This window comes from Leucopleurus acutus (genome assembly GCF_964270905.1).
Source record: "Leucopleurus acutus genome assembly, chromosome: 3".
Taxonomy (NCBI): Eukaryota; Metazoa; Chordata; class Mammalia; order Artiodactyla; family Delphinidae; genus Leucopleurus; species Leucopleurus acutus.
This window is the reverse complement of record NC_139145.1, coordinates 23,626,940-23,653,681: the sequence shown is the minus strand read 5'-3', so window position 1 is coordinate 23,653,681 and position 26,742 is coordinate 23,626,940. Positions and strand designations below refer to the sequence as shown.

Sequence of the window (26,742 nt, the reverse complement as noted above, 5' to 3'; positions counted from 1 at the left end):
TAATCCTTTGTCGGTTGCTTCATTTGCAAATATTTTCTCCCATTCTGAGGGTTGTCTTTTGGTCTTCTTTATGGTTTCCTTTGCTGCGCAAAAGCTTTTAAGTTTCATTAGGTCCCATTTGTTTACTTTTGTTTTTATTTCCATTTCTCTAGGAGGTGGATCAAAAAGGACCTTGCTGTGATTTATGTCATAGACTGTCCTGCCTATGTTTTCCTCTAAGAGTTTGATAGTTTCTGGCCTTACATTTAGGTCTTTAATCCATTTTGAGCTTATTTTTGTGTATGGTGTTAGGGAGTGATCTAATCTCATACTTTGACATGTAGCTGTCCAGTTTACCCAGCACTTATTGAATAGGCTGTCCTTTCTCCACTGTACATTCCTGCCTCCTTTGTCAAAGATAAGGTGACCATATGTGCGTGGGTTTATCTCTGGGCTTTCTATCCTGTTCCATTGATCTATATTTCTGTTTTTGTGCCAGTACCATACTGTCTTGATTACTGTAGCTTTTAGTATAGTCTGAAGTCAGGAAGCCTGATTCCTCCAGCTCCGTTTTTCGTTCTCAAGATTGCTTTGGCTATTCGGGGTCTTTTGTGTTTCCATACAAATTGTGAAATTTTTTGTTCTAGTTCTGTGAAAAATGCCAGTGGTAGTTTGATAGGGATTGCATTGAATCTGTAGATTGCTTTGGGTAGTAGAGTCATTTTCACAATGTTGATTCTTCCAATCCAAGAACATGGTATATCTCTCCATCTATTTGTATCATCTTTAATTCCTTTCATCAGTGTCTTACAATTTTCTGCATACAGGTCTTTTGTCTCCTTAGGTAGGTTTATTCCTAGATATTTTATTCTTTTTGTTGCAATGGTAAATGGGAGTGTTTTCTTGATTTCACTTTCAGATTTTTCATCCTTAGTGTATAGGAATGCCAGAGATTTCTGTGCATTAATTTTGTATCCTGCTACTTTACCAAATTCATTGATTAGCTCTAGTAGTTTTCTGGTTGCATCTTTAGGATTCTCTATGTATAGTATCATGTCATCTGCAAACAGTGACAGCTTTACTTCTTCTTTTCCGATTTGGATTCCTTTTATTTCCTTTTCTCTCTGATTGCTGTGGCTAAAACTTCCAAAACTATGTTGAATAAGAGTGGTGAGAGTGGGCAACCTTGTCTTGTTCCTGATCTTAGTGGAAATGCTTTCAGTTTTTCACCATTGAGGACGATGTTGGCTGTGGGTTTGTCATATATAGCCTTTATTATGTTGAGGAAAGTTCCCTCTATGCCTACTTTCTGCAGGGTTTTTATCATAAATGGGTGTTGAATTTTGTCAAAAGCTTTCTCTACATCTATTGAGATGATCATATGGTTTTTCTCCTTCAATTTGTTAATATGGTGTATCACGTTGATTGATTTGCATATATTGAAGAATCCTTGCATACCTGGAATAAACCCCACTTGATCATGGTGTATGATCCGTTTAATGTACTGTTGGATTCTGTCTGCTAGTATTTTGTTGAGGATCTTTGCATCTATGTTCATCAGTGATATTGGCCTGTAGTTTTCTTTCTTTGTGACATCCTTGTCTGGTTTTGGTATCAGGGTGATGGTGGCCTCGTAGAATGAGTTGGGGAGTGTTCCTCCCTCTGCTATATTTTGGAAGAGTCTGAGAAGGATAGGTGATAGCTCTTCTCTAAATGTTTGATAGAATTCGCCTGTGAAGCCATCTGGTCCTGGGCTTTTGCTTGTTGGAAGATTTTTAATCACAGTTTCAATTTCAGTGCTTGTGATTGGTCTGTTCATATTTTCTATTTCTTCCTGATTCAGTCTTGGCAGGTTGTGTCTTTCTAAGAATTTGTCCATTTCTTCCAGGTTGTCCATTTTATTGGCATAGAGTTGCTTGTAGTAATCTCTCATGATCTTTTGTATTTCTGCAGTGTCAGTTGTTACTTCTCCTTTTTCATTTCTAATTCTATTGATTTGAGTCTTCTCCCTTTTTTTCTTGGTGAGTCTGGCTAATGGCTTATCAATTTCGTTTATCCTTTCAAAGAACCAGCTTTTAGTTTTATTGATCTTTGCTATCATTTCCTTCATTTCTTTTTCATTTATTTCTGATCTGATTTTTATGATTTCTTTCCTTCTGCTAACTTTGGGGGTTTTTTGTTCTTCTTTCTCTAATTGCTTTAGGTGCAAGGTTAGGTTGTTTATTCGAGATGTTTCCTGTTTCTTAAGGTAGGATTGTATTGCTATAAACTTCCCTCTTAGAACTGCTTTTGCTGCATCCCATAGATTTTGAGTCATCGTGTCTCCATTGTCATTTGTTTCTAGGTATTTTTTGATTTCCTCTTTGATTTCTTCAGTGATCACTTCGTTATTAAGTAGTGTATTGTTTAGCCTCCATGTGTTTGTATTTTTTTACAGATCTTTTCCTGTAATTGATATCAAGTCTCATAGCGTTGTGGTCGGAAAAGATACTTGATACAATTTCAATTTTCTTAAATTTACCAAGGCTTGATTTGTGACCCAAGATATGATCTATCCTGGAGAATGTTCCACGAGCACTTGAGAAAAATGTGTATTCTGTTGTTTTTGGATGGAATGTCCTATAAATATCAATTAAGTCCATCTCGTTTAATGTATCATTTAAAGCTTGTGTTTCCTTATTTATTTTCATTTTGGATGATCTGTCCATTGGTGAAAGTGGGGTGTTAAAGTCCCCTACTATGAATGTGTTAGTGTCGATTTCCCCTTTTATGGCTGTCAGTATTTGCCTTATGTATTGAGGTGCTCCTATGTTGGGTGCATAAATATTTACAATTGTTATATCTTCTTCTTGGATCGATCCCTTGATCATTATGTAGTGTCCTTCTTTGTCTCTTCTAATAGTCTTTGTTTTAAAGTCTATTTTGTCTGATATGAGAATTGCTACTCCAGCTTTCTTTTGGTTTCCATTTGCATGAAATACCTTTTTCCTTTTTCTCTACGTCTGAAGTGGGTCTCTTGTAGACAGCAAATATATGCGTCTTGTTTTTGTATCCATTCAGCCAATCTGTGTCTTTTGGTGGGAGCATTTAGTCCATTTACATTTAAGGTAATTATCGATATGTGTGTTCCCATTCCCATTTTCTTAATTGTTTTGGGTTCGTTATTGTAGGTCTTTTCCTTCTTTTGTGTTTCTTGCCTAGAGAAGTTCCTTTAGCAGTTGTTGTAGAGCTGGTTTGGTGGTGCTGAACTCTCTCAGCTTTTGCTTGTCTGTAAAGGTTTTAATTTCTCCATCAAATCTGAATGAGATCCTTGCTGGGTAGAGTAATCTTGGTTGCAGGTTTTTCTCCTTCAACACTTTCAATATGTCCTGCCACTCCCTTCTGGCTTGCAGAGTTTCTGCTGAAACATCAGCTGTTAACCTTATGGGGATTCCCTTGTGTGTTATTTGTTGTTTTTCCCTTGCTGCTTTTAATATGTTTTCTTTGTATTTAATTTTTGACAGTTTGATTAATATGTGTCTTGGCATATTTCTCCTTGGATTTATCCTGTATGGGACTCTCTGTGCTTCCTGGACTTGATTAACTATTTCCTTTACCATATTAGGGAAGTTTTCAACTATAATCTCTTCAAATATTTTCTCAGTCCCTTTCTTTTTCTCTTCTTCTTCTGGAACCCCTATAATTCGAATGTTGGTGCGTTTAATGTTGTCCCAGAGGTCTCTGAGACTGTCCTCAGTTCTCTTCATTCTTTTTTCTTTATTCTGCTCTGCAGTAGTTATTTCCACTATTTTATCTTCCAGGTCACTTATCCGTTCTTCTGCCTCAGTTATTCTGCTATTGATCCCATCTAGAGTATTTTTCATTTCATTTATTGTGTTCATCATTGTTTGTTTCATCTTTAGTTCTTCTAGGTCCTTGTTAACTGATTCTTGCATTTTGTCTATTCTATTTCCAAGATTTTGGATCATCTTTACTATCATTATTCTGAATTCTTTTTCAGGTAGACTGCCTATTTCCTCTTCATTTGTTAGGTCTCATGGGTTTTTATCTTGCTCCTTCATCTGCTGTGTGTTTTTCTGTCTTTTCATTTTGCTTATCTTACTGTGTTTGGGGTCTCCTTTTTGCAGGCTGAAGGTTCGTAGTTCCTGTTATTTTTTGTGTCTGTCCCCAGTGGCTAAGGTTGGTTCAGTGGGTTGTGTAGGCTTCCTGGTGGAGGGGACTAGTGCCTGTGTTCTGGTGGATGAGGCTGGATCTTGTCTTTCTGGTGGGCAGGTCCACGTCTGGTGGTGTGTTTTGGGGTGTCTGTAGACTTATTATGATTTTGGGCAGCCTCTCTGCTAATGGGTGGGGTTGTGTTCCTGTCTTGCTAGTTGTTTGGCATAGGATGTCCAGCACTGTAGCTTGCTGGTCGTTGAGTGAAGCTGGGTGCTGGCGTTGAGATGGAGATCTCTGGGAGATTTTCGCTGTTTGACATTATGTGCAGCTGGGAGGCCTCTTGTGGACCAGTGTCCTGAAGTTGGCTCTCCCACCTCAGAGGCACAGCACTGATTCCTGGCTGCAGCACCAAGAGCCTTTCATCCACAGGGCTCCTTAATTTGGGATGATTCGTTGTCTATTCATGTATTCCACAGATGCAGGGTACATCAAGTTGATTGTGGAGCTTTAATCCGCTGCTTCTGAGGCTGCTGGGAGAGATTTCCCTTTCTCTTCTTTGTTCTCACAGCTCCCAGGGGCTCAGCTTTGGATTTGGCCCCGCCTGTGCGTGTAGGTCGCCGGAGGGCGTCTGTTCTTTGCTCAGACAGGACGGGGTTAAAGGAGCCGCTGATTCGGGGGCTCTGGCTCACTCAGGCCGGGGTGGGGGTGGGGGGGTAGGGAGGGTCACGGAGTGTGGTGTGGGCCTGCGGCGGCAGAGGCCGGCGTGACGTTGCTAGCCTGAGGCGCGCCGTGCGTTCTCCCGGGGGAGTTGTCCCTGGATCCCGGGACCCTGGCAGTGGCGGGCTGCACAGGCTCCCCAGAAGGGGGTGTGGACAGTGACCTGTGTTCGCACACAGGCCTCCTGGTGGCGGCAGCAGCGGCCCTAGCGTCTCATGTCCGTCTCTGTGCTCCTCACTTTTAGCCGCGGCTCGCGCCCGTCCCTGGAGCTCTCCCAAGCAGCGTTCTTAATCCCCTCTCCTCGCGAACCAGGAAACAAGGAGGGAAGAAAAAGTCTCTTGCCTATTCGGCAGGTCCAGACCCCTCCTCGGACTCCCTCCCGGCTAGCCGCGGCGCAACAACGCCCTGCAGGCTGTGCTCACGCAGCCAACCCCAGTCCTCTCCCGGCGCTCCGACAGAAGCCGGAGCCTCAGCTCCCAGCCCCGCCCGCCCCGGCGGGTGAGCAGACAAGCCTCTCGGCTGGTGAGTGCCGTTTGGCCCGATCCTCTGCGCTGGAATCTCTCCGCTTTGCCCTCTGCACCCTTGTTGCTGTGCTCTCCTCCGTGGCTCCCAAGCTCCCTCACTCCACCACCCGAAGTCTCCGCCCGCGAAGGGGCTCCTAGTGTGTGGACACTTTTCCTCCTTCACAGCTCTCTCCCGCTGGTGCAGGGCCCGTCCCTATCCTTTTGTCTCTGTTTAGTTTTTTCTTTTGCCCTAACCAGGTACGTGGGGGGTTCCTTGCCTTTTGGGAGGTCTGAGGTCTTCTGCCAGCGTTCAGTAGGTGCTCCGTAGGAGTTGTTCCACGCATAGATGTATTTCTGGTGTATCTGTGGGGAGGAAGGTGATCTCCGCGTCTTACTCTTCTGCCATCTTCCCGGAAGTTTCTGGAACAAATTATTAATATATGCAAAAATTGAAATGAACTTCAAGGGAATGATGCCGAGGGAAAAATTTTGAAAAGCCGATCTCCGAAGATTAAGTAATTCATGATTATGTTTACATATTTTTCTTAAAATAACAAAACCGTGGAGATGGAGAACAGTTTAGAAGTTGCCAAGGGTTAGAGATGGGGGTAGAAGGTACAGCGGGGGAACTCTGTGAGGTTTTTGTGGTTCCAGTACAAATAATACAGCAATCTTGGTTTTAATCCCTAAAGATTTCTTAAAGCAATTCCTAATAAGAGGTGTCCAGATATTTAGTAATGGCAGATTAGAGGTATAGCTCCCCAACATAACAACTTCAAAAGAGAACATACTAATTCAATGCATATGTTAATTTCAAAAAAAAGGCCAGTCACAATACTTAAATGGTATATATCTTAACTATATTATTCTAAGTATCCAGCTATACCAGATGGACTAGCAAGATTTTCTGTACATTCAACCTTATTTAAGACAGTAAATCTTATAAGACAGTTAGAAAAAGAAAAAAAAAAAAAAAAACAAACCTCAACTACAGTTGGATATTCTCATAGGAAGATGAGGTACAAATATGCAGCAGCGGTTCAAAAGCTTAAGCAGTGGCACCTAAATTTGGTTGTGCATTAGAATCATCTGAAGCACTTTTTAAAAACCCTCACACTGACGGTTGGTCATCGTAGACCAATAAAATCATTTTAAATCTCCTCAGACGATGCCAATGTCTAGCCAGAACTGAGAACCAGCGGACTAAGCAGAAGGGGATGTTTCTACAAAGATCTCTTAACAATAAGTCCTTTCACCCAATCAGATTTACCTCCCCGCAAAGGGCTAAAGAACGCTAGTGTTGTCCATACTTGCTTAGCTTTAATTAGCACTTGTGACTTGCCCAAAACCTAGATCATGTTTCCCCTAAATTTCATGTTATTCCCTACGTTTTTCAAACCCAGGGCTAAGGGGTTTGCCAGGATGAGATTTTAAGTGCTCACACAGGGGAAGTCCCTGGCAAACCAGGACAGCGGTCCCTCTACATTGAAATGTAAAGCATCCTAAATAACCCTGCCACTGCTCCCAGATCCTAGTCTGTGCCAACCAGTGAAGAAAAGGCATTCTCCATTACTACCACGGCAAATGCTGCTGTACTTGCCTTGGCTGGTCCCTATCTTTTCCAGGCACCAATCCCCTTCACCTGCTGGTGGACGCTTTGGCCAGCTGACAATGCAGATATTTTCAAACTTTAAGGTGAATAAAAATCATCTGGAGGGCCTGTTATAACAGAGATCACTGAGCCCCACCAGAGCTGCTGATTCCATAGGGCTGGGACAGGGCCCTAAAACTTGAATATCTGACACATTATCAGGGGACGCTGGTAAAACTGGTCAGGTTGTTACCGAATGCAGGTTCGTCTGTCTGAAGCACAGTGAGGCCAAACAAACCTAAAGGCTGGAGTCTGGAGCAGAGAAAGGTTTATTGCAGGATCGAGCAAGGAGAGGGGTGGCCCGAGTTCCAAAACACCCTGAAATCTCCAAAGGATTTCAGCAAAGCATTTTTAAAGGCCAGGTGAGGGAGGGACGTCCCAGGGAATGTGATCAGCTCGTGCACAATCCTCTGATTGGTTGATGTTGAGGCCACAGGGCAGGTAACATTATCCATCCTTAGGTGCCAGAAGGTCTGGGGGCTACGTGCTCATGATCATCAAGGAGTTAATTTCTTCCATTGGGTGGTGGTTTTTAGCATCTGAAAACTCAAGAAATATGCCTGAGATACTATTATCGGAGTACTTCAGAGAGGAACTACAGCAGAGGATATGGGGGATGGGTCTGTCCTAGGAAGGCCCCATAGGGTACTGCTTGGTTACAAGGTGACCATACTTTGAGAACCACTGCTCTAGTGGCTTGGAATGTTCAGAAAGTAATGGAAGAATCCCTTCCCAGGTCTAGATTCTAGTATCGCCAGCTATTTTGGTGGGGGGAAGGGTAAGTTTTGTCCTTGCTTGGACTTCTTGTTCATTTATATCAAAGCCTATTTGAGGCAGTGCGCTCGGCAGTCCTGCAGTTCTGTCTTTTGCTTCAACAGTGTTTGGAATGAACAGACCCAGGGACGCTCCTTGCTCCAGCCCCTGACCACCCTCCAACCTTTCTTCCTGTCGCAACCTTTGGAATCAGCCACTCAGCTATCCTCAGCCTCCAGGACAGGCCAACACCGTTTTTTGAGCTTAGCTCCTTATCACTGATCAACCACGAGTTCCCAGGTTCGTCAGAATTATTCCATCGAGGTGGAGGCCGCTGTCCACCGCCTGTTCAACATGCATCTGGGGACACTTACCTCTCTCTGAGCTTCTATTTCGACAGCAACAATGGGACTCTGGACAGTGTGGGCCACATTTTTCGCCAACTGGCTGAGGAGAAGTGTGAGGGCGCCCAGCGTCTCTTGAAAATGCAAAACCAGTGCTGTGGCCGCGCCCTCTTCCAGGATGCGCGGAAGCCTTCTCAAGATGAGTGGGGTAAAACCCAGGACGCTGTGGAAGCTGCCATTCTTAGGGGGAAGAGCCTGCACCAGGCACTATCAGATCTGCGCGCCCTGGGTTCCGCCCGCGCAGACTCCCACCTCTGTGACTTCCTGGAGAGCCGCTTCCTGGAGGAGCAGGTGAAACTCATCAAGAAGATGGGCGACCACCTGACCAACCTCCGCAGGCTGGCTGGTCCGCAGGCTGTGCTGGGCGAGTATCTCTTTGAAAGGCTCACCCTCGAGCACAAACAGGAGTCTCTGAAGTCCAGCCGCCTCTGAGGAGCCCCTCTGGCATCAGAGCTTCTGCCTGAAGCCCTGCTCTGCAGCTACTAGGCAGCTTTGTAACCGCCCTGGAGCCCTCTCCCAAGCCTTGGACCAAATGGAAACAATAACGCTTTTTGCAGAAGGAAAAAAAAAAAGCCTATTTGAAACACAAACAGAATAAAGAGGAAAAAAAGAAATATATATATATATCTATAAGTATATATATATATATTCATGTTTTTTTCCTTTTTTAAAAAATTTATTTTACTGAAGTATAGTTGATATACAATGTTGTGTTAGTTTATGCTGTACAACAAAGTTATTCAGTTATACATATATATAATTTTTCATATTCTTTTCCATTATGGTTAATTACAGGACATTGACTATAGTTCCCTGTACTATACAGTAGGACCTTGTTGTTTATCCATCATATATATAATAGGTTACCTCTGCTAATCCCAAACTCCCAATCCATCACTCCCCCACCTCCCCCTTCCCCTCGGGAACCACAAGTTTGTGTGCTATGTCTGTGAGTCTGTTTCTGTTTCATGGATAAGTTCATTTGTATCATATTCTAGATTCCACATATAAGTAGTATCATATGGTATTTGTCTTTCTCCTTCTCACTTACTTCATTTAGTATAATAGTCTCTAGGTCCAGCCATGTTGCTGCAAATGGCATTATTTCATTCTTTTTTATAGCTGAGTAGTATTCCATTTTATATATATCACATCTTCTTTATCCATTCATCTGTGAGTGGACATTTAGGTTGTTTGCATGTCTTGGCTATTATAAATAGTGCTGCTGTGAACATAGGGGTGCATGTATGTTTTCGAATTATAGTTTTGTCCAGATATTTGCCCAGGAGTAAGATTGCTGGATCATATGGTAGCTCTATTTTTAGCTTTTTGAGGAACTGTCATAGTGTTTTCCATAGTGGTTGCACCAATTTACATCCCCACCAACAGTGTAGAAGTCAGTCAGAAAGAGAGAGACAAATACTGTATGCTAACACATATATATGGATTTAAGAAAAAAAAATGTCATGAAGAACCTAGGGGTAAAACAGGAATAAAGACACAGACTTACTAGAGAACGGACTTGAGGATATGGGGAGGGGGAAGGGTAAACTGTGACAAAGCGTGAGAGAGGCATGGACATATATTCATGTTCTTTTAACATATGAATTGCCCCACTTTATCTGTGTGAAATAAGTTTGTTCCCGTTATTGGGCTGCTTCTCAAGCTTTGCTGCTCATTTGAATTACCTAAAGAGCTTTTAAGAAAAACATTGGTGTCTGGGTCCCAGCCCCAGAGATTTTGATTCAGTAGGTCTAGGGAGGAGCCTGGGCCCTGGGAGGTCTCAGAGTTCCCCAGGTGATTCTAGTGTGCAGCAACTTTGGGAACCACCTCTTGGCTTCAATCCAGCTAGTGATCAGATATTAAATCTAAGACACATGGGCTAGTGCGTGAGCTCTAGGAAGATTTGTGCCAGGGAAAATGATCGATAGTTGTGTTACTTCTCTGAAATGGATTGAAATTTCCAATTAGCATGAACAGGGGAGGGTGAATGGGTGAATGCAATAAGGTGTATCATTTACGTATTGCCCTATGTGTATGGCTAGAAGCTTTTGCAACTGAGGTCTGCCCTACTTTTCATGCTAATGGTAATGCTTGTCCTCCTAATGCAGCTGTAAACTTTATAAGCCCATAGGTAGACAGCATCACAAAATATTTACCCCTCCCCACTGGCCCACTCTCAAGCTTCTCTCCCCTTCCCCAATACACAAATGTACATCAATGCTCTTGAGACCAATATCAACATATTGACCTTCAATTCTTCTACTTTGCAGCTTCCCTCTTATCAGGACATGTCAGCATTTAGTGCAAGGACAAATGCTTGCCTCTTGGTGAGTAATGTAGACAATGCCTCCAAGAGACAAACAGCCCTTAGGGAGGGGGAAAAAGTCTTTCAAAAATGTTGATGCCCAGAGGAGGCATTTTCAGTCATCTCAGCTTAGAGGTCAAATATCCAAAATTAAAAAGGTTAAAAAAAAGAAAAAGAAGAAAGCAAGGAAGAAAAGAAGGAAACAATTTTCTTATCTCATAGTAATAAGGCAGTTTTCCTTAAAAAAAAAAAGACTTAAGCCTTAAATTCTCTTTCCTAATCAAAATGTGCTTTTCCGTCTTTAGACTATTCCTCTTATATCCTGTATTATTCATGACGTTTAATTCTTGAAATAGCACATGGCTGAAAACAGAAGCTAACCTCTTGTCCACTATGAATTAAATCTTCTTTTCCTAGGACCTGTCTACAGTGTACAATTTGGGGTTTGCCAACATAATTATTTTTTCTGAAATAAGTTACAGCATTTTGCCTTTTCAATATATAGTTATACAATATATTGTTAACACAACATAGTTAATATAGTCAATATAGTAAATACAACTATAACACACGTGATATGATGCCACTGGTGATTTTCTTCATCCATGTAATTCTGAAATTTGACAGTATAGTTTTCATATTCTAATGGGCTGAGTATTACCTTTGCGAGGATAGAACAATAAAATAAATTCATAATATTCTCGTGTGGTTTGCCCCTGGGGTGGATTACCATAATGGGGGGATATTTGAGCCTTTCCCCAAGTCATTAAAAAACCTCCAGCGAGCAGCCCCTTGTCCTCTCCAGGGAGTGGGGGGAAAGGATCTTTAATCATAATAATCCTGGGGGGAGAAATCTCAGAAATAAGACATCTGCTTCTGTGCCTTGTTGTTTTGCAGAATAGCAATGATTGCTTTAGCAGCTTCTATTGCCATGTGTGTACAATAAGTAAATGAACATAAAATTGAATGAACGCATAAAAGAAGGATAAACCCACCCAGCTTAACAAATCCACTCTCTCACCTGCTGTGCCCTGAAACATGAAAGAAAGAATCACGGGATCATAAGGATTAATAAAATAACAGTCTCTGTTAACAATATTGACAGAAGGTATAGGAAAATTTGTCTGATGTGGGACCAACAGCTTAACTGCTTAATCCTTTTTTTTTTTTTAAGGGCAACTCATTCATTTATTGTTTAAAGATTGCAAGACAACTTCTGAATTTCTGTAGCACAGTTTAAATGTTTTACTGTTTTGATAAATCAGAGTATAATAGAAAAAACAATTAGTTTCCAGTAATATCTATATCTCTATTCAGAATTAAGTCTTCCACAGACATGTAACCTGGAAACAAAATCCTGTTACAATAAGCAAAGCTTCAACAGAGCTGCTACTTTTCGGGCCAGGGAAAGGTTCATCCCTATAGGAGGAGGATGTGCTATGTAAAATGGCTGCAAGGTCACAGCCTTGAGGGCGCTGGAAGTCTATTATCCTATCCCACATTAAGTAGTTTGGTGAACTTCAAACGTCCGTTCATCTGCAACCAAGCTGGCAAACTTTAACTGATATTTCAAGCAGGTAAAAAATAAATTAAAAGAAAGCCTTACACTGATGTTCCTTGATTCACACTGTTAAATGGTTCATTAACATGTAATTCTGGCTAAGAATTACATTTGAGACTCCTTGCTCAGATTTTGGTTAACAGTACAAATCTTTGAGAAATTCAAGTTCTTATTAATCAATAATTTGTCAGCTAGGCTACATTCAGGCATCAGCTGCAACTACAGAATAGGTGCACTGCCTCAGCGCTTTGGAAAGACATAATCTAGAACACTACTAGCAGACAAAATATCTGTTACTAGACAGCACAGGTGCAGTACAGCAAGACAAAAACATATATTCATGTGTGCCGCGGACCAGCCGGAGAAAGAGGATTTCACCGCCCAGGGTCAGAAGGGAAGGGGTAAGGAACTGAAGTAGCACCGAAGAATGGGGTCAGAAGGACCAAGACAATTGATGGTTGCAAGGCAAATTTTATTGCGCTACAGTTGCAGATTATCTAGACTAGAAATCGGAAGGTTGCCAGATGGTGGTTTACATTACCTACAGACTGTCTCGGCTCAAGGTTAACTTCCCTGGGAGGAAACCCATAAACCCAGAAGCATCAAAAATAACCTGCATGTGCAGGGGGAAGACAGCTTTGCTTGTCTCATTTTACATTCTTTCTGATCTCTGGGCCCTGGTGATTTATCTCCCATGGAATGGCACAAGGAGGGGAACAAGTAGGGACAGTCCCTTCGAGCAGCGGCGGCATGCCTGGCATGTCCTTACCTGCTCTCAAGGCTGACTGCTTCCCACAGGTCTTTTTTATTTTTTAACTTTTGCTGCAAAATAATTCCATGAAGTTTAGTGCCGAGAGTAGTGTACTGTTGCATGAGGATACGAAACAGACATGAGAAGATTATTATCAATAATAGGCAAATTATGGCCAGGGTAATAAATCCTGACAACCTTCCAGTAATCCAAGACTGAGGGTTTAACCACTTTAAATGATCCAGTAAAGTTTGAATTACATCTTCTGGCGAAACATCATCAAGATGTGTATTTTGTATATCCTGAATTTCAGCATTTAATTTCTTAAGATCAAGACTAATATTAGTATCTGACCAAACACTCAGCAGATGCATTTTTACTTTTTCCCATTCCCAAATACAGTCACTGTACTTTTAAGGAGTAACACACATCCATGTATACTTTGCATGACAAGCTAAACGCATCCTCAATTTTAATGCTGCCATCTGATCTCCAATCCCCAAAATTGCGTTTTTAAATTCATCTAACTTGTTATTAATCCATAAATATATGTGACTTTGTAAAGATAAAGCAAGACTGGTATGTTGAGATAACTGATTAGCAAAGTGAGCATGATTAATACTCTGTGAAAGAGCAAGACCGGCAGTAGCCACAGTAGCAGACAGAGCAGCCGACGCAAGTAAACTTACTATTAGCCACCCAAGAAAGCGTCTCCTCTGCAAGGCTTTAGAGACTTCCACCCATGCCTGTACTCCAGTATCTTCATACCAAGGTTCTCTCAGATGTACAGGCACCATAACATACATGGGTTGCTTTAGTATAAGCACAGATTGCGTTCCTGCAGAAGGGAACATACAACTGCTAAAAATACAATTAACACAGCTAATATTATATCCTCCTTTGGAAGAATTACCAATGTTAATAGAACCACACAAACGTGTATATGGAGGAGCAACACAAGTTATAACAGGTGTATTGGAATAAGTTAGAGCTAGTTTCCATATATCCCAGTTCTTTTGAAATGTGATAAACCTATCTATGATGGGAAAAGAAGAGATAAGAATTGACACCTTGGTATAATCTATAGTACACCATATTTGGTTATTATTCCAAGATGCATTGCAATGTTCAAAATTGGATCCAGGAAAGTTAACGGTCGTAAGGGGAGGCAATTGATTTTTTGATTTTCTGTTAAGCATAGTAACCTTACGTCCAGCTATAAGTATCCCTTGTCCTCCAAGTAAACACTTCATACAGAAATAATTTCCTGAATCTTCACCTGTAACCTTGGCTATAGTAATAGCGGAATCCCTAAGTGGTGAGGCGTATGAGATTTGACCTCTAATATTAATAGCTTGCCCATTTTATACCAAATGATGGTATCCTTAAGATCCTCTCGTCGGCTGGTAGCCGGGCATGTAAGAGTAATGTTGGTTCCTGTAAAACGAAGGATGCCTGGAGAGCCTGACAAACTAATTGATTGATCCGTTCCCTCATAAACATCTGTATGCTCATAACTAATAGCCTTTACACATCCAGTTTCCAGATTCAATGGGCTAAGACAGACAGGATGGGTACTAAACCAGTTAGTATAATTTACAGACATATTGATTTGTTTTATATTCCCAATAAGAGGCCCATAAACACTTATCATTGTAAAATACAGGAAACTCTGCTTCAGACCAAGATATGGGTTGTAATAGTGGAGGATAAGGTACATAGGCCCAGTAAGTTGCTGCATTAACAGAGGGAACACATGAAATGGTTGCCAACATAACCAAAAATAAAGTTACAGGTGTAACAGGATTATTCTGTTGTTTCACTGACTCTTGAGCTCATGAAACCAGTTGTTTAATTTGTCCCCAAGTTGGAACAGCACTCCTTTGAGTCGTCCTGGCAAGTGGTCTCCTCTTCTTCTTCTTCTTCTGAATCAACACTGTCAAATTTTCAGGAGAGGTGCAGAGCTTCTTCATCTTCTGAACTAGGTGAGCTATGGCGAGCCATCTATTTGCTTGACTAAGCGCTCAGGAAGCCAGCAAAGTCCAGGCACTGATCTGGGAAAGATACACACGTGACCACGTCCCCAAATCAACACAGGATCAGGACCACGCCACGTGCTGGTTAACGGATCTTTCCAGAGGACCTCCGGAGATTGAGAGGCCAATCTTGGCTCAGCCACCAACCTTCCCCCTGCAGAGCAGCCAAATTTGTCAACAGTGAGAACATTTAAAATAAACAGAGCATGATTTATAAGGTTCTGTGGTGTTGTTCTATACAATTCCCCCCTTTTTATTTTTTCAGTAGTTAGCTTTAAAGATCTATTTGCACGTTCTATAATACATTGTCCTTGAGGGTTATATGGAATGCCTGTAATATGGGTAATTTTGTAATGAATTACAAAATGTTGCAAAAGCAGCGGGCCCATTATCTGTTTTAATAATTTTGGGAAGGTTCATGAAAGCAAAACAGTGTAATAAATGAGTGATAACATGTTTAGTAGCTTCTCCGGTCTGTGCTGTAGCACAGAGGAAACCAGAATAAGTATCGATAGTGACATGAACAAACTGTAATTTCCCAAAAGACGGAATACAAGTAACATCCATTTGCCATAAATGTCTAGGTAATAATCCACGAGGATTAACAACATAATGTGGAACAGGAAGGTGAGGTAAGCATTGTGGGCATTGCTTAACAATTTGTCGGGCGGCTTCACCAGTAAGGGAAAATTGTGCGTGTAATGTAGCCGCCGACTGACGGTGTAAAGCGTGCAACGGCTGTGCTGCTTGTGAAGCAGTTTGATCATAACTTACCATAATATGAGGGTGTCCAGGACATGGACCATGAGTATCAAGAGTATGAAGATAATGAATGCAGTACATTAGCCATTCTTGACAGCATGATGAACGGAAAGGAGGAGTACGGTAAATTGGGACCTGTCCTGCTTTAGGGAAAAGAGATTGAGGAGGAGGAGTAACTTCAACTCTATTCTTGGGAGGAAAATGTACAGGATAAAGATCACGTTTAGATCGAGTTAAAACATCTGCAGTCGCATTAAGTTTAGTCAATGGACCAGGCAAGTTAGAATGAGCACGGATATACAGACCTGCAACAGGACCATCATGGGAACGAATAAGCTGTTGAAGCAAACAAAAAGAGGATGATAATTCAGGGTCATTAGTATGTCCTATGCTCTCGGTCTCCAGAAGAAATCACAAGCTAATAAGATATTTACTATCAGAAAACAAATTAAAAGATATAGAAGGCAAATGTTTAAAAGACATAATGACAGCATACAGTTCAACACGTTGAGCTGAAGTCAAGGAAGTTTCTTTAACGAGGTTTGTTCCGTGGTCAGTGATTACAGTAGCCACTCCTGAAGAAGAACCGTCCGTAAAAACCAAAGGTACATGAGGAACAGGCTGTTGCCTAATTATAGAAGGAAAGATATGAGTTAAGTTTGCTGAATTGGATCAATTTATCAGCAGGGTAATGGCGTTCCAAGGTACCTGAAAATCCTGCAAGAGCAAGACCCCATTCATTATTATGTTGAAAAAGTCAATTTTGTTGACTAACTGAATAAGGGATAATAATTTGAGAAGGTTCTATACTTATAGGTTGTAAGCATCTAGTTCTACCTTGCATTATTAAATTACTAATAAGTTCATAATAAGGGTTAATAACTTTAGAGGGTGTAGATTTCATATGAATCTATTCAATAATTCCAACAGTTTGCCATAAGACGGCAGTAGGCACATGAGGAGTTGGACAAATTATTAAGAAAATTGGAAGGTGAGTATGAATTCTAGTTAATTGTGTAGAACTGATAGATCTACTCACTATTTGTAAAGCTTGAAATCCTTCTGGAGTCATAGAGCGTGAAGAAGAAGGATCTGAGTCACCTTTAAGATTATCAAACAAAGGCTGTAATTGAGCAGTAGTAAGTTTTAAGGAAGGCCTTAGCCAATTAATATCTCCAAGTAATTTTTGAAAAGCATTTAATGTTTTTAAATTATCAACTCGAATTTGCAGTTTTTGAGGCCTAATAGTAGTGTTATCAATATATTTTCCCAAATATAAAAATGGAGATTGTCTTTGAATTTTTTTTGAGGCAATGACCAAGCCAAATGATTGTAAGGACTGTTGTAAAAATTGAAAAGCAGTCTCTAATAAAGAAATATTATCAGTGGCTAAAAGTATATCATCCATATAATGTATGAGATATAACGATGGAAACCTTTTTCTCACAGGAGTCAAGGCCTGAGCCACATATTTTTGGCATAATGTAGGACTATTTGCCATGCCCTGAGGCAATACTTTCCATTGAAATCTCCTCATGGGTTCCTTAAAATTTAAGGAAGGCAAGCTAAAAGCAAAATGTTTTCTATCTTCAGGAAACAAAGGAATAGTGAAAAAACAATCTTTTAAATCTATAACTAAAAGATGATAATTGTGTGGTATGGCTGTTGGAGAGGGTAGGCCTGGTTGAAGAGCTCCCATTATTAGCATAGTTTTATTAACAGCTCTTAGATCCTGTAATAACCTATATTTTCCAGATTTTTTCTTGATAATAAAAATAGGAGTATTCCAAGGACTACTGGAAATTTCTAAATGCCCTAATTGTTCCAGTACTAATTGTTCTGCAGCTTCTCATTTCTCCTTTGTGAGGGGCCATTGGTCCACCCATACAGGGTCATCAGTCAGCCAAGTAATTGGATCAGCAGTGAGTGGAGAATCCAAGGCGCCTAAGAAAAACCCAAACCTTGTCTATCACTTTTTATTTTCACATCAATAGGACAGACAGTTCCTTGTTGATTTGTTCCCAGCCCTTTTGTGGGAAGAAATCCTTGATACAACATCATATTAGAGACTTGAGAGTTTGGACTATAAAGTAATACTCCCATTTCTTTTAATATATCTCGGCCCCAGAGGTTTAAAGGCAGCCCAGGCAAAACATGAGGCTGGAAATATCCTGAATGGCCCTCACTATCTTGCCATTAAAAAAAACTGACTACTTTGCATAGGAGAAGAACTTTGTCCTATTCCGTGAAGTTCTGTAATAGTAGGACTAATGGGCCAACGTTTAGGCCAGTGTACCTGCGTCATAACAGAGACATCAGCTCCAGTGTCTAACAAACCTGAAAAAACCTTTCCATTAATGGTTCATTTCATTTCTGGACGTTCTTTCCCTATCTTCTGAATCCAGTAGGCAGCATTAGACGATCCAAAAGCCTTTGTTTCTCTCTTTTGATGTTGTAAAATTTGTCCATGAGGTACAAAGGGCAAAAGTAGCAATTGTGCAATTTTATCACCAGGAGAAATAGTTATTATATTTTTAATAGTTTGTGCCATGACTTTTATTTCTCCTTCGTAGTCAGAATCTATGACTCCTGGCATAACAGTTAAACCTTTCATGGCGACACTACTTCTTCCCAATAATAGTCCCATCAAACCCTTGGGTAAAGGTCCACAGATGCCCGTAGAGAGGGCCTGAGGACCCATTTCAGGAGTTAATACATATCGGGCGGAGGTACTGAGCTCCAGTCCTGCGCTTCCTGGTGTTGCTCTGGAGAGCGAGGATATTGTATGTTTCTGTTTTTGGTTAATGTCTGATTGATAATTTGAGGAGGATACACAGACATTGCCCTTATTATTTGTTGGGGCCGGGGAAGGCCCCGGGAGGAGTTCCCCGACAGTGGTGGCCCATCCTTGTGGGCCACTGAGCAACAATCTTGTGCCCAATGTTTCCCCCTATTGCATGTAGGGCATAAACCAGGGATTTTCTGACCATCTGGAGGTTTCTGAGTAGGGAAGGAAGGACTAGGGTTAGAATTAAAAGATCTACATTCTCTAGCAAAAGGACCTGCCCTTTCCGCATTTAAAACAAGTCTTTGTTTTCTTTTGATTGTTTTTAAACCCCACGTTAGTTAATGCTGCAGCCACAGCAGCACCCTGTATATAAGTAGGCCCAATGCCTGCACAAAGGCGAATATAAGCCTCCAATGTTCCCCGTTTTCTCCAAGGTCGAATCGCAGCCTGACATGCCTTATTAGCATTCTCAAAAGCAAGCTGCTTAACTACAATCGTACCAGTGAGTCCGTCCGCAATGAGTCTCCCCACCGCCTGTGACAACCTATCTACAAAATCAGCGTATGGTTCATCAGGTCCCCGTCTAATTGTTGAAAGGTCCTCAGTTTTGTGTGTAGAAGGACATTTCCTCCAGGCTTGTAATGCCAAATGATTTATTTGAGGATAAGCAACAAAGGGATAAGTTAATTGATCTTGTAAAGAAAGATATTGTCCTTCCCCAATCAGCATATGATAATCAACTGGAATATTATGGGCAGCATTCTTTTCTGCTTGTTCAGCAGCCCGTTCATAAAAATCAAACTTCCATATTAAATAATCTCCACCATTTAAACAAGCTCGTGCAATAGACTTCCAATCAGCGGGGGGAAGAGCTTCTCCTGTCAACCATAGCAGCAGTAAAAGGAGCAGTGGGCCCATATTGAGCACAGGCAGATTTTCAATCTTTCAAAACTTTCAAAGGGAGAGCCTGATGCTCCCTAGTAGCTTGTTGAGGATTATTAGGATCAGGTCTCTCTATGACGGGACAACAGAAAATAGGATCTTCTCCTCGTTTTATGGCTCCTTGTACAGCGTGCTGCAAGGGACTGAGCATTTTTACAGATGTAGATTTTTGAGGAAGACAGTCCTTATTAACCTGCAGCTTTCTCACTGACTTATCTATCACAGCCACTAGAAAATCATCCTCAGGACATTTCTCTCTTTTATGTTTACAAGCCTCATCTGTTAAGTCAAAATGTTCCTCTTCATCTAAAATATTTAAATTAATTAGCTCTTTCGGTTTAGGAAGCGGCGACACAGTAGCTGATAATACAGTCTCTCCTTCTGTCAGAGGCTTATGTTTTTCTGACTTTACATTCAAATCAACACTATCATGAGAAGAATCTAAACATATTTTTATCAGATTCCACAAACTATATGTAACAACAGGAGTATGAGTAGGCCCTCGAGACTCGTAATAATTTTTTAAATCTTCTCCAACTTTCTGCCAGATTTCTATGTCACCAGAGCCACCATCAGGAAACCAGGGAGATACACCATGGATATGCTGTAAAAATTCAGTCAACAATAAAGTTCAGAAACTTTATTACCCCGAGCTTTAAGCATCAAAAGTAAAACCTGAGCAAATAATTCATACATCTTTGAGCCCTTTTGCCCCATCTTATTTTACTTCTGACTATTGCCTTATGCCTCTATTCGTTTCACTTTTACTGGTGGCCACACATATTTTGCATAAGGGTTCTCTTACCTGCACTTTCTTTTTCTTTTAACTGCCTTCACGCTTCAGGTCCCTGTTCGAGTGCCACTTGCCGCGGACCAGCCGGAGAAAGAGGATCTCACCCCCAGGGTCAGAAGGGAAGGGGTAAGGAACTGAAGAGGCACCGAAGGGTGGGGTCAGAAGGACCAAGACAACTGATGGTTGCAAGGCAAATTTTATTATGCTACAGTTGCAGATTATCTAGACTAGAAATCGGAAGGTTGCCAGATGGTGGTTTACATTATCTACAGACTGTCTCGGCTCAAGATAAACTTCCCTGGGAGGAAACCCATAAACCCAGAAGCATCAAAAATAACCTGCATGTGCAGGGGGGAGACAGCTTTGCTTGTCTCATTTTACATTCTTTCTGATCTCTGGGCCCTGGTGATTTATCTCCCATGGAATGGAACAAGGAGGGGAACAAGTAGGGACAGTCCCTTCGAGCAGCGGCCGCATGCCTGGCATGTCCTTACCTGCCCTCAAGGCTGACTGCTTCCCACACGTATGTTGCCTTGTTTAAGCCTCAAGCCCTCGATCCTTTGTTGAAATACAATAATTTCATTCCTATGGTTTTCAATACCAAAAACTCAACCTCCAAGAGGGCTAAAGTCTAATTTGTACTCCAAACCAAGTAGCAGTGCAGTTCGCTACTACTGAGACTGAATCCATAAAGACTTCAAGACCACGTCCAGAAGACAAGTTATTATATATAATACCCTAGAAGGTCTGAAACATAATTATCATATACATAGCTGGTCCTTCAGAGCTTTTTACCTATAACATGTTTTTTGATGAAAGTTATTTAATGTACTGGAGATAACTGTGACTTACTGATCAAATATTTGAATACTTATACTTACCTGGGATTTCATTTCTGCTGAAAGAAAAAGGAAGAACAGGACTCACTAAAACAAACAAACATACATTAGAAATGAAAGTAAAAATCTTAACACACACTATCACTTTTGGAAGCAGCATAGAGGGGCAGTCAACGGTAAAACACTGGTGAAATAGGTCAACACTCTAGGCCAAAAATCCATTATTATTATCATCAGTGACAGTACCACAACTGTGCCCTTCAGAATTAATAATCACTCCTAAGAATCTTCATTCGGCACCAGATGACGCGGTTAAGAGAAACACTCTGGGAGGTTTTGAATCAGACTTGGTTTTTTGTTAGCCAAGTTACAGGAGAATTTTTAAAGTGGGGGGAAGGGAAGAAGGAAACGGACCAGGAAAATAATTTAAGCCATCATCTATAAACCAACAAAGCACTGATAGTTCCGAACATTATGTCAGACACTAAAATGACTGATATAAGCTCAAGTGGTTTACACAACCTATAAAAAGACTATACCAGCAAAGTCCCCATTTATCTGTAGAGTTCAGAAACTAAAACAAGGAATATTTTAGCTTAAAAGCTTATCTCAAGAGAATCATACACACTTCACATGAATAAAAATACCTGAAACCAAACATTTTTAAAAGCTCCAATACCCAAAATATAAAGAAAAATATTAATTCAGAAGACTCAATCAATCCATGATAATCACAAAACGGCTGGGCAATCTCTATCTCCCTTCCACACTAACCATCCATCCTATGGAAGACCAAGGGAGATCAGACCTTCCAGACTTACCTTCCAGACCTTCCAGACACCTGGCTGCTGCAAAATTCTATGGAGACTCCTTGTGGAACAGCAGTTTCCCATCTCTTGTGTCTCTCCCTATCATGATCATGATCATGCAGGAAGCAAGTCTGGCTGTGCTATTTCTTATCATTGTCTGTCACCCATCTGCAGCATGGTATTGTACAGATAAGGAAAAAGTAGTTCCCTTTCCCCCAGAAGGTTGAGGCTCAGGTACAGGGTAATTCTCCTGTGCACACAGTCATTATTTAGGCCGACTCAGTGACTTCAACAGGCTTAATCATGTGATCAGGTTTGTTGCCAGCTGCGTAATGCTCCCACATCTGTAGATAGAGCCGCTCTAGGTCCATCGTGTATTGTTTGGTGTTGAACAGAGGGCTAGATGTTCTCTGCTTCCAGACTTTGCCACGAAGTTTCTTCAGGTATTCTAGATCAGTTCCCAGTTTCACAGCTATGTCTTCATATTCTTGTCTATTTTTAGCAATAAGCTCACGACAGCCTAAACAAGTGAGCTGGGAAGCTGCAACTCGGGAAGCAAGAGTCTCTCCTGGCATAGTCACCATGGGTGTCCCTGACCAAAGGACATCCATCCCTGTGGTGTGTCCATTACAGAGTGGAGTGTCCAAGCAGACATCAGCCAGCTGGCCTCTCCGAACATGTTCCTCTTTAGGAGCAACAGGTGAAAAAATGATACGGTTCTGGGGAAGGCCCATATTTTGTGCATACTGTTGAATATTAGGTTCTCCTACTGCTGGAAAACGCAACAGCCACAGTACACTATTGGGAACACGCTTCAGAATATTTGCCCACATCTGCAAAGTAGATGGGTCAATTTTATATAACTGATTAAAGTTACAGTACACAATGGCATCTTCCGGTAACCCGTACTGAGAACGTGTGGTTACAATAATGGTACGGGGAACCTCCTCTCCAGTGGCAGCCTTAATGTTGATCTGGGTAGTTGCCAGTCCATTGCTAAGACTGAATCCATTAACTGTTATCTGAATTTGTCCTCTGTTAATCATTTCAATAACTGCCTCTGCAATAGTATTCATAGGAATGACAGGCATATTAAGAGCCGTATTACTGCTGTCTGCGTTGTCTCCTCCATCAGGACATTTCATCTTGACAATCTGCACATCTGGGAGACTATCAAGAAATGCTTTGAGGTCGATGCCATTCAGCACAATCCGATTGTCATAAATGTGCCCATTGGACTGAAAATCGATGACTGCCTTCTTCTTCAGGTGAGGGAACATATTAGCATGATCACCAATAAAGAAAGTATGGGGCATATAAGCCAGTTTCTCAGAATACTGCTCAGCAACTTCAGCAGGTGAAGTTTCCTGATCAGTGATGATATAATCCATGAAAAGCACGCCACTGGTCCCAGGGTAGCCCAGCCACATTGCCTGAATAGGAGCTGGCCTGAGAGCAAAGAGTTCATTTCGAGCACCCCTGGTATAACCATTCATATTTACAAGGATGTGTATACCATCTTGATGGATGCGATCAGCTGCTTTCCCATTGCATGGAATCTGAGAAAGATCAATGAAATGATGGGCTTCTGCCATCACCTTCGCTCGGAAGTTTGTGCCATCATCTGGGCTCAGGGCATAACAGAATACCTCAAATTTATCAGGATTGTGCATGCCTGGAATAGACTGCATAAGATGAGAAGTAGGATGATTCCCAAAGTCAGAACTCACGTATCCTACACGCAGTCGACCATCACTGAGCTTCAAGTCTTTTGGATGTTCGTACGGTGGTTTATGAAGGACACCGATCTCATCCAAGCAGAGGTTCCCATGGCTCTCAGCAATAGCCTTCCTGAAGCCATGAGAAAGAGGATAGAGCATACTATGATGAGGCTGCACAGAAGGCAACCTATTCTTCTCCAGCTGGTCAGCCACAATGCTGACCAACTTCTTCATTCGCTCATCATAGTCTGTCCAATCACAGACAATCTGCAGGCAATGAGCCAAATCACAATAAGCGTCAGGAAAATCAGGTTCAAGCTTCAGAGCAGTGCGATAAGAAGCAATTGCTTCTGGAATATTCCCTGAATACTTGTGAATGGAAGCCAGATTGCTGTGGGCATCCGCAAGTGCAGGGTTAATCTGAATGGCACGAGTATAACACTGCAAGGCTCCCTGAACATCCTGCATCTCCTTTAGAGTGTTTCCCATGTTACAGTAGGCATCAGCAAAAGTAGGACTGATTCGAACAGCCTCCTTATAATGCATCAGAGCTTCCTGCAGTTTTCCCTGCTGCTGCAATACACTTGCTAAATTTGAATGGGCAACAGCAAACTCTGGGAAGACTTCTAATGCTTTACAATACAAGCGAACTGCCTCTTCAATGTTTCCCTGGTCTCCTTTGATATTGGCTAGGTTATTCAGAGAGTCTGCATGGATGGGACACAGCCGCAGAGCTGTATTATAACAATCTTCTGCTTCGGCAACACTGCCCTTCTCTTCCAGAGCGTTGGCTAGGTTGCAGTAAGCATCAGGGAAATGTGGTTGCAACTCAATAGCTCGCCTGTAGGTGTCTATTGCCAGATCTATCAGGCCTTGCTCATAGTATACACAAGCCAGGTTGGCATGTACCACTGCATGATTTGGGCTCAAGCTTAGGGCACAAAGGTAAGCTGCCACAGCTCTGTCAAAAATCCGTGCCTCTTTCAAGACATTTCCTAAATTGATATAAGCATCCAGAAAATTGGGGTCAAGGGTGACAGCCTTTTCAAAGTGATGAATTGCAAGCCAAATCTCCCCTTGTGCATTGAAAACACAGCCAAGATTACTCCAAGCTACTGCAAAGTTCGGTTGCGTCTCCATTGCTTTCAAATAACATGCCTTGGCTCCTTCCAAGCGACCCAGGGCTTTGAGCAGGTTCCCCAGGTCACTGCGAACACAGTACAAATCAGGATTGCACTGAAGAGCAGAGACGTAAGCTTGTACTGCCCCTTCCATGTCGCCTGCTGCTACCAAAGCGGCTGCCAGGTTAATATAACCATCGATGAAATCTGGTTTGAGATGCAATGCATGCCGGTAATGCTCAATTGCTTCCTGCAACTGCCCTCTTTCCTTGTACACATTCCCCAAATTCGAATAGGCTTCTGCCAGAAGAGGGTTCTGTTTAATTGCCAGAGTACTAAAGTGGGCAGATCTGTCCAGCCTTCGACACTGGAAGTGTAGAGATGAAAGTAATAAAAGTACTCCAGTATTGTCTGGCTCTTGTCTCCACAGCTGCATGCAGTGTCTCTCAGCTGCCTCAAAATCTCCTGCCTGATACTCTCGATGTACCAACTCAGCTAACCCTTGGAAGGAAAGCATACGTTTCGTTGGTTCTGTGCTGTCGGCCACGTTGCCCACAGAAGACGTCATCTGGAGGGTCTGCAGAGAGTGATAAAAGGGGGTAATTGAGTCCCGCTGCCGCCAGTACTGGCAAGAATGTTTCTAGAGGTAGCAAATACGAGGGCAGCAGCCGTACCACTGCTTTGGCAGGCTTAAGCGGCGGCAACAGTTACAGGCACCGAACCTTAGGAACTCTGGTTGGCCATCTACCTCTCACGCTCTTGAAATCTTAATTCCTAACCCTGCCCTCTTCCACCATTTTTCTCCTCATCAGGGAATAAAAATTACCTATACACTTGCCTTAGAAGAAATCAGAAGTCAGTAGTCCAAACACTTTTTAAAATTTTGTTTTCTGTCCAGTTGGAAAGGAAATACATGATTGACTTTACTTCATCATTCATATAATCAATGTGCAAAACATTAGGGCCGTGAATTTCAATACAGTAAGATCAGAAAATTTTAAATTGGCCTTCCCAAACCACTAATAAGTAACCAATGTTGTATATAATGCTAAAATCTTAGAGACTGAGTTTGATATTTTAAAAGTTCTGAAAGGATTAGCTAATTTCTCCTCATCATACCTCTCATGCCTCAAACCTGAGTATTACTTTTTTAAAATTAAATTTATTTATCTTTATTTATTTATTTTTATTTTGGCTGCGTTGGGTCTTCAATGCTGCGTGCAGACTTTCTCTAGTTGTGGCGAGCGGGGGCTACTCTTTGTTGCAGTGCCTGGGCTTCTCATCACAGCAGCTTCTATTGTTGTTCCACAACTCTATGGGTTCCTTTTTAGGTCCTATGAAGAACCCTAGAAATTAGTTCATGGAATTATAAGTTTTTGCAAAATTGTCAAAAGTGAGATATTTTAATTTCCATCAGGTAAGACCAGCGTCTCTTTCTTTGCCAATTTTCCTTCTATCATATTCCGCTATGTTGGATCATATTGGAATGGCCACAGGCTTTTTTGAAATCTGGCTAAGGAGATTTTCTTTTTTCTGTGGTACGCGGGCCTCTCATTGTTGTGGCCTCTCCCGTTGTGGAGCACAGGCTCTGGATGCACAGGCTCAGCGGCCATGGCTCACGGGCCTAGCCGCTCTGCGGCATGTGGGATCTTCCCGGACTGGGACACGAACCTGTGTCCCCTGCGTCGGCAGGTGGACTCTCAACCACTGCGCCACCAGGGAAGCCCTAAGGAGATGTTTTAAGTGAGGCTATTATGTGATTTTCAGACACCGCCATATGTAATTGACTATATACTATCGCATTACAGGAATAACTTCCAGTACTCATACTGACTGCTCTACTGACTTAACCTAGCACAAGACACAGAAGCATAAGGACAAAACCCACCTTACAATATAGCCGTGTCTTGCACTTCACAGCTCTCAAAGCATGTGCGTTTGAAGAAGAAAAAAAGAACTGAAAAGTACAAAACCAGAAGCTAATCTGTGGAAAATTATTTCAATCATCAGGCATGTGAAAGATAAGTCAAAGATTCAGTTCTCATCAATGCTTAGTCAAAACGGAAATTTTCTTCTGTCAAGAATATACTCCAGGGGCTTCCCTGATGGCGCCGTGGTTAAGAAGCCACCTGCCAATACAGGGGACAAG

General features: G+C 41.8%; 1 protein-coding gene and 1 pseudogene across 2 annotated transcripts in view; one reads left to right on the top strand and one right to left on the bottom strand.

Annotated features, from left to right (window-relative positions):
• The window catches only part of LOC309958871 (ferritin light chain-like), a 28,749-nt pseudogene extending 20,155 nt beyond the window's left edge, over positions 1-8,594 (top strand). The window contains exon 2 of the transcript in view: positions 8,052-8,594. The product of the transcript in view is annotated as a ferritin light chain-like (transcript). The remainder of the gene's footprint in view (positions 1-8,051) is intronic.
• A 13,410-nt stretch (positions 8,595-22,004) lies between these two features.
• On the bottom strand, positions 22,005-25,161 carry LOC309960013 (UDP-N-acetylglucosamine--peptide N-acetylglucosaminyltransferase 110 kDa subunit-like; the record flags this gene model as incomplete). The annotated part of the gene is made up of 1 exon (XM_082836558.1): positions 22,005-25,161. One exon carries the CDS (start codon positions 25,159-25,161, stop codon positions 22,021-22,023), a length of 3,141 nt encoding a protein of 1,046 aa, XP_082692684.1. The 3' UTR covers positions 22,005-22,020.
• Between the last annotated feature and the right edge of the window lie 1,581 nt (positions 25,162-26,742).